Source organism: Rhinolophus sinicus, chromosome X (assembly GCF_036562045.2).
Source record: "Rhinolophus sinicus isolate RSC01 chromosome X, ASM3656204v1, whole genome shotgun sequence".
Taxonomy (NCBI): domain Eukaryota; kingdom Metazoa; phylum Chordata; class Mammalia; order Chiroptera; family Rhinolophidae; genus Rhinolophus; species Rhinolophus sinicus.
The window spans coordinates 39,349,577-39,357,462 of record NC_133768.1 but is presented as its reverse complement, the minus strand read 5'-3'; the positions used below and the strand labels follow the sequence as shown (position 1 = coordinate 39,357,462).

Below are 7,886 nucleotides of genomic sequence, written 5' to 3'. Positions count from 1 at the left end.
TTTAGAATTTCCACGACGTCCATCAGCAGCAGAATAAATGTGAGGAATGCAGAAGTATATTGGGGTAAAGTAGAACTTGGTTCTCCCCAGGCACAGGTAGAGCCGCTGCCTCGCTGACCCAGGCAGCAGTCCTGTCTCCCTGCAGTGCCCGGCAGGGTGTGCTCACAGTTATGGGGCACCTCTGCCCCCGGATGAGCTGCACTCTCATATCCTCCTTCCCGGAGCCCTTCCCTTCGACGGCTATGGTGGGCCACACTGGGCCCTGGACCTCTCTTGCCTGGATGCCCGCCCCTCTTCCATCCCCCCTGCGCGTCAGTATCCTCTGTTACCCCCACTACCACCAGGACCCAGCCTCTGCCTCTCTGCACGGGCGCCCCTGGAGGAGGGCTCCCATCACCTCCCCTGAGATTAGAGCAGACCCAGAGCATCTGTCTCCTCCCACACAGTCCCCAATGGACCATTCAAGCCCCTGACCGGGAAAATCTGACAGGGAGTAAAGGGAAAGCGTCTCACCACTCGCAGAACCCTGCCCTCTAATTGGGATACAATGAATCCATCGAATAAAACCCGGAAACATCCCCCACTGCAATGTCAAGTCCACGTGGGCAAAGACATTTGTCCCTGTAGGTTCTGACATCTCTGCAGCAGCAGGAACAGCACACAGTGCACAGCACATGCCCATTAGGTGTTTGTTGAATGCAGGAGCCCTTTGACGTAGCACTTGCACTTCCTGGAATGTGTGCACACGAAACACTTACACGTGTGCACAGGGTTGTTTGCACAACAATGAGAGGAAGAAAGAACTGGCAAAAATTGTGTTTATTAACTGCCAACGACTGACACAGAGCATCAGAACAGGGTACTGTGCCAGGGAACAGCTGCCGCACAAGGAACAGGATGAGGGGTACATGTCCATCACACGCTGAATGCAGGTCGGATGTGTTCAAAGTTGTACTGTCTGTGAGTGTCTGTCTTTGTTTTATGTTTGTTTTTGTGGGATGTGTGGGGTGTGTGTGTGTGTGTGTGTGTATATATGTGTGTGTGTGTGTGTGTGTGTATGTGAATGAGAGAGAGAGAGAGAGAGAGAGAGAGAGAGAAACAGAGACAGAGACAGAGCGAGACAGATGGAGAGAGATAGAAAGTGCGCCCGTAAGTGCAGAGATAAACACGTCTGGAATCAGTCTCCCACAACTGCCCTGGGAAGATGGAAAGTAGTGCTCTTCTGTGCAGAGACACCTGAAAATACTTGTTTCCTGAGGTAAGTGCCTGGACACATAGGCAGAAATAGGCCTTAGGGATAAGTGTTGGTCATCAACGAAACACGAACACCTGACAGAATATTAGACGCACAGTAAGAAGCATCGTGCTTAGCGTTTCACGGTGGTGAACTTTTCTTTCACTGGCTCTAGGCCTGAGGCCAGAGGTTCACAGACTTGCACATGTTCATGCAATGCCACCAGATTCTTCTTTATATGGTGGGCTCGTGTCACATCCCTGAGGTGGAGGCAAGGAGAGAGGAGGACAGTGAGTGGCAGTGAGCTGCCATGACCTGAACCATCAATCCCAGGCTCCCATCGAGACCATGAGGGCCGTGAACTCTCTGATTCCACCCTACCTCACGATCTTATGAGTCCCCAGGTTAGAGGAGAGTGTGGCCTACACATCGGATGCTGACAGGGGGTGTGGGACACCTGGGCATCCTGTGTGGGGAAAAGCCCTGTATATACAGGGTAAGGAGTGGAAAGCGGGGAAGTATCATCATTTAACCTCATTGCTGCTCCCCTGAGGTCCCAAAAATGAATGGTTTGGGGAGGAAGTGACAGTCCGGGTTCCAGTTCTATGAGGACAGTGTGTTTCCCAAGGCTGTGGCTTGGACTGAAGTGTCACTTACGGATTCAGTCATCTTCCTCGGGGTCACTGATCTCTTCATATATAATTCGGCTCTTTCTTTCCCGCAGCCTGTGTGCCCAGACACTAGACTTCACTTTGCTGGGTCCTGTGGTAGAAAAGATTTGGTGTGTGGGGGATGGGTGTTTTGGGGAGTGCTGGGCTCTGTTTTGTCAGATGAGATGCGTCCTCTAAGCCAAGTGCCCACGGGCCTTCTACGTGGTCTGTTGTCCACATCCGCTGGCTCAGACAGGCTGAGATGTTAGATTCGCACAAGTACACACCAAATGTCACTTGGACTTTTAGCTTCTGGCTCCTCCCACTGCCAGGATGAGACTCCCACACTCCTTCCTTACCAGCACATTCACGCAGACCTTGTATTTTCAGCACATATTTTTAGGGGCATATTGTGTGCCAAACATTGAGCTGAGGGCCGGGGGTAGAACTCTGAGTCAGAGATGGTCCCAGGTTATTACAGAGGGCATTTGCTGAGGACCTTTCATAAACCTGGTTTCGTAGATTTCGTTAAATGGCTCAAAGATTTCGTGAACTATGATTCCTTCCATTTTACGGATTAGAAATCGGGAGCTCAGAGAATTGAGAAGACTTGCCCATGACAAAGGCTTTCTATGGATGACAGCTTAGCCTGTGACTTTGGAAGTCATGTTTTAATGTCTTATCTGGAGCCGAGTGAGCTCCTACGCGCAGTCTGGACCCAGGCTCATCCTGGATCCATCCCCCACTGCAGGCCAGACGGCAGAGTTGTTTCCAGATGTTTCCCTCTTACCTGACATCTTCTCAGTCTCCTGACCAGACACACTCGCTTCTCCTGGGGTACACAGCTTTTTCGGGGCCGGCTCCGAGGCAGGCGTTACTGGTGGTGGCATCGTATCGTTTTCTTCCCTTGCCGGCTCCATGGGCACCTCCTTTTCATGTAAAAATCACATACGAGCAGTGTCAATGGCAGTTGTCTAGTGCTTTAAGCTTACAAACTGTCTTCACGTGCGGTACCTTAATGCACGATCACAGCGACCCTGGGAGATCACGACAGAACCTGTACCTCAGTTGTGAGGAACATGGGAGGCTGGAAGGAAAAGGAACGGCCTAAGGGAAGGGTGTTTGTTGGACTGGAACACTTGTGTTCAGGCTCTTTCCAGACCGAACTCTCGCAAACAGCACAAGCCCCCATGGTAGTGGGAGCGCCGTGTATGACAGCTGTGGGGTGAAATAGCATTCTGAGAATCTGACATCTCAGGGTCTGTGAAAGCAAGGAGGGAGTGTATGAAATGTAAGCCATTGCATATAAGAGAGTAGACTGCTGCTGGGAGAATAAGTGTTAAAGTGTACAGAGGGACAAAACACTGCTGGAAAATGGTGTGCGGAGCACGAATATGGGGAGAAAGAGGAAAGGTTCGTTCACAGACATTAATGCAGACATTAAGAAGGTATGCTTGCTGGGACATAATACCCTACCCTGGCAAGATCATTTAATGAGAAAATAAAGGCGTGGTTCCGCGTCAGTTCTCGTGTTTCAGGCTGTGTCTTGACCGACAATCATTACGTTACCTTTATTCTGCTCCCTCGTTTAGGAAACAGTGAACAATACACAGAAAACAGGCCAAGTGCAAGTACTTTCTGAGCTTTTGAACCCTTTAAAAGTGGCAATGTCAAAAGGAGTACTTTCTCCTCAATGGTCTCTACACTGACAATCCAACTCCCAGATCCGTTCCCTCTCAACAAGTACAATCTGCAATTGTGGAATCACTTATTCAATCCACATTGAGGCAGCTCTCAGGGGACCCTGGCCTGATGTGATGCTTCAGAGATGCCTGAAGGCCAGGGTGGGTGAGCTCACAGTATTGAGGGTCCTAGTGCCCAAGTCATTCCCAGGCCCCTTTAGAGTGGCCCTGTGACAGAGCACAGGGGACGGTACTTCCTCTTGCAGAGGAGCCTGTAAAGGGAAGCATCAGCAGCATCTCCAGGGTAAAGCCCCAGGAAGACGACCTGAACTTAAATAGCATATGAAGCCTTCACGAGCTTGGAAATGGTTTGTTTTGGGGCTTTGGTTCAGATTACTACCACTGCCCCTTAGGTCTCAGGCAAATTATTTAACAGCTCTGTAGTGTGACATCGTTATTATTATTATTATTATTATTAATATTCCCATTATTATTTGTCTACAACAGCAGTAACAATGTCTCAGAGGTGTCATAAGGTTGAAATGAATTAATGCATGTGAATTGTGCCAAGTAATATGTGGCATAACTACGAGGTCACAAGAAGTATCAGCTATCACAATTGTTAATTATCAAGCTACTGATGCCACATGTGGCGTGATAATCGAGACACCAGTAAGGGAGGCAGTGAGGTGCAGGCCAACGTCGATTTTCTCCCACTCTTATCATGTTCACGTCCACGGAGGGCCAAAACCTTGTGGTCCTTCTCATTTGGGAGACACTCGCCTTCTCGTGTTCTGTCCACTTCACATCGGAAGCTGCCTGAGGATTTTCATCTAAAAGAAGGTGATAAAGCAGAATTGTCCTGTGTTGCCAACTATTACGCAACGTACAGAATCTCCAGTATCAGGGAATTCTGCAGCAGACCGGATGGATCCACTATGTGTCAAGGGGTTATTTGGAACCGGGCCTCTGAATTATCTGTAATAACGGCGTATGCGTTTATTTATGGCAGAAATCCCTAACTTCCGTCCGACGGTTTATAAAATGTGAACTAAACCACACCACTGCTTTGTCCTAGTTCGTTACGTATTTGTTACATGTTCCCCTAAAGCATTAAGTGGATTGCTTGGGAATGTGAACTCCATCCACTTTAAGACGTATGGCAACTAGAAATCACCATAGATTAAACTGGGTGAAATTTATAGCCTTGCAGTTATACCTCAATGAAGCTGTTAAGTGTGTGATGAACCAGGAGTGATTTCATCACGGGGTTTGGGAAGGTTTCAGGTATAAGAACACTCATGGAGTGTCAAAAGCTTTGCAGATAGTCAAGCTCTTGAGTCTGGACTCCCGGACAGTAATTTGCGGAGCTTGTGGAATCTGGCCTGTTGAATTCTGGAGTCGTAGTTTTACTGGAGACAGTACAAACGTTCTGCTCCTGCCTTCAAACAACTGTGCTGTCAGAGCGGAAGACCACTGAACACATCCCATCCCCTTTGTAGTGAGTAAACACCCTGTTCACATGGGCAACGATTGCTAGAATCCGTCCTATTTTTCACTCCACTTTGCTTAAGCTCAATGAGAAATGAACAGATAAGATGTGTGTGGGGTTGTGCTTTCCAACCCTGTCCTAAGGTGAACACTTGGAATCAGGATCAATTAAAGGTGAGTAGACTATTCGGGTTTGGTAACACAGGGAAACTGCTCAAAGTCATTACTGAATGCCTTAATCCCCTTGTCTTTAAGATACTTCTTTGACTCTTATGCGCTATTATGAAATTGACTCTGGGAAGAGTTAGTGGATTTACCCTTCGATGACATTTTTCTTCGCTGTCTTGTGTTGCATCAACAGTGTGTAGAAAAAAAATTATAGCTGTTTAATATTAAGAAATCTTTAACAGGCACAGAAAATTGCAGGGAATAATATTGGAAAAACATGTGCCGTGCCACCACATCCAACCAAATCTCAGTATTATCCCAAATCTGGTTGAGATCACTCTGAGATCTTTACCTGACATGTGATAGAACATTGTGAAAAGGTCACAGGTGAAGTTGTCTGTGCATCACTCACCGATCCCTGCCCTCCCCACTTCTTCACTCCTGAATTTCCTGACTTTTCTTCTCTTTCAGATTTTTATACGTTTGCCATTGACTTATTATCCACGAAGTATACATAGTCTTAATTTGCATGTTACATGTTTTACATGAATGGTCTCTAACCATACTGAACCTTCCCCATGCAATTTTGTTCACTCAGCCTTGGTTCTTTCTCAGGAAGACGTTCTGAGAATCCTTCCTGAGCAGCTGGGCCCTGAAGCAGTCAGGCTTCAGGAAACCCTTCCCAGGCCCTTCCGCTCACTCACCCTGATTCCCGGGACTCTGATCTTCATCAGAATCACTCTCAGGAGCATTTGTAGTCTGATTCGTGGGACGCATGAAATGTGGGAGGGTGGTATTGAGACCTAGAAGAAGCAAAATATATGTTCTTTAGGAGAAAAGGTGACAGGAAGAGAGGATGCTGACAGGCAGCAGTGACAGTAAAACTCCTCAGTCGGTGGGATGCGAATAAGGGACAGACAGAAAGAAGTGTGCAGGATTCAGGTCTGAGTATCACCATGGACACTTCCCACCCTCGGCCCAGTACAGGATAGAAAAGCGCAGGAGGCCCAGCAGCTGCCCTGGCGTTTCTCCCCGCACAAAAGGAGAGCAGGGGACACTCGCTGCAGCCTTAGAAGAAGCCCGGCATGCACGCAGAAAGAGCATTGGTCATGTGTTGCCAGGCCTGTCTGGTCCCAGAACTTTCTGTTACCTAGACGAGTCATTGTGTCGTAGTTTCTCTTCATGTACACATAGGTTCTTTTCTGTGAGTGTCCCAGCTTTGCCCATTCTTTCTTAGAAAAGTATTTGGAAATATCATCGAAGGCCTAGCAAGCAAGCAAGCAAGCAAGCAAGTAAACAAACAGACAATTATTTGCAAAATAGGCAGCAGGTCAGGTAAAACGCTTGACATTGAGCACGACCTTCTCCTCCAGGGCAGGACCTGTGTGTTGGATCTGTGAACTGGAGACAGGAATTCCTCCTGGTCGATGGCATGGCTAACTGAGAGAGCAAGGGTAACTAACGTGCCTTAGCCTCTCCCCTGGCATGCAGGGGTGCTTCATTGCCGGTGGAGGGCTTTCCTCTCACCTTCCGGAAGGGACCCAGAGTCAGCACATGTAGTGCAAGTCACAGACCGTGTTGTCTCCAGGGATGGTGTGCGAGTTGTCAGACTGGTGGGAAGTCCCCGAGGCCCTGGAGCTCCCGCCGAAAGCCTGCTCCTTAACCCCACTGCCTGGGACCTCACCTTGGCAGAAAACTCATCAGCCTGCACTGTCCCGTGGACCACTCCGCTCTCCCCCCCACATCACCTCACCTTATATTTCTTGTGTGATTTCTGGGCATCCTCCCTGTGGCTCTTTGCAAAGGAGCTGCGTCTGTCCATGGTGCTGGGAACGGTGCGATGTCTCAGGGACACAGCCCGAGTCTCTCAGTCCCGAGGCCAAGGATCCTGTGTGTCAGAAGGCAGGGGAGAAAGCGCTGAGCAATGGCCACGCTCAGACTGTCAACGGGAATCAAGGTTCTGCTTTTCCCCATCCTTGGCTTATCTTTCCACGAGGAAGGACGTGGGGGATGTCAGATGAGAACTGAGGGGCCGCAAGTCTCAGACCCAAGTATGGATTAGGATGGCAGGTTTACGGGGGCCGTGATCATAGCAGCCTCGCGTCTTTGCAATGTGTTGGTTCCTGTTCTTTGTACACGTTCTGCTGGGCTTTGGCTTATCCGGAAGGACAGACGTGAAAACACTTGTAGGGGATGCAGGCCCGTGAGAATGTGATTTTGTGAAGGGGGATGTTTTGAGTCCAGAAGGCGGGGGGAGCAAAGTCCCAGAGTTCATACGCTCTGCATTTTCCGGCAGGGGTCCTGGGGTTCTATTCTGCCGAACAGAAATGAGGGTCAGTAATATGAGTGGATGTAGAGGCTATTTCTTGGTTATTTGAAAATTATGAGAGTGAAAAAGAGGGGAATCTCTGAGGCTGCATGTCCAGGCCTGAACCTAGCTGAGAATGGTTTGCTGAGTGCAGCAAACCAGTGCTCCCAAGCTGAGGCCATAGGGAGTCTCTCAGTAGAGGATATTTCGGGGTTTCAGATGGCACAAATGTTGCCACTCTATGCCCATGGAGGCAATAAAGGGATCGCGGAGTAGACGTGGCATTTCTGCTGGAGGAATATTAGGGGTGTCCAGCTGATTTGGAATTTCTCAGGCTGAGGTCGAGCAAGTAG

The 7,886-nt window shown here is 48.9% G+C and overlaps 1 protein-coding gene across 1 annotated transcript; it reads right to left on the bottom strand.

Moving 5' to 3' along the window:
- Positions 1-1,895: 1,895 nt before the first annotated feature.
- LOC141569692 (putative protein SSX6) lies at positions 1,896-7,083 on the bottom strand. Its single transcript, XM_074323929.1, has 6 exons — positions 6,979-7,083; positions 6,376-6,490; positions 5,930-6,028; positions 4,350-4,399; positions 2,675-2,813; positions 1,896-1,996 (listed from the first exon to the last, which is right to left on the bottom strand). Exons 1-6 carry the CDS (start codon positions 7,045-7,047, stop codon positions 1,896-1,898), a joined length of 573 nt encoding a protein of 190 aa, XP_074180030.1. The 5' UTR covers positions 7,048-7,083.
- Positions 7,084-7,886: the final 803 nt, after the last annotated feature.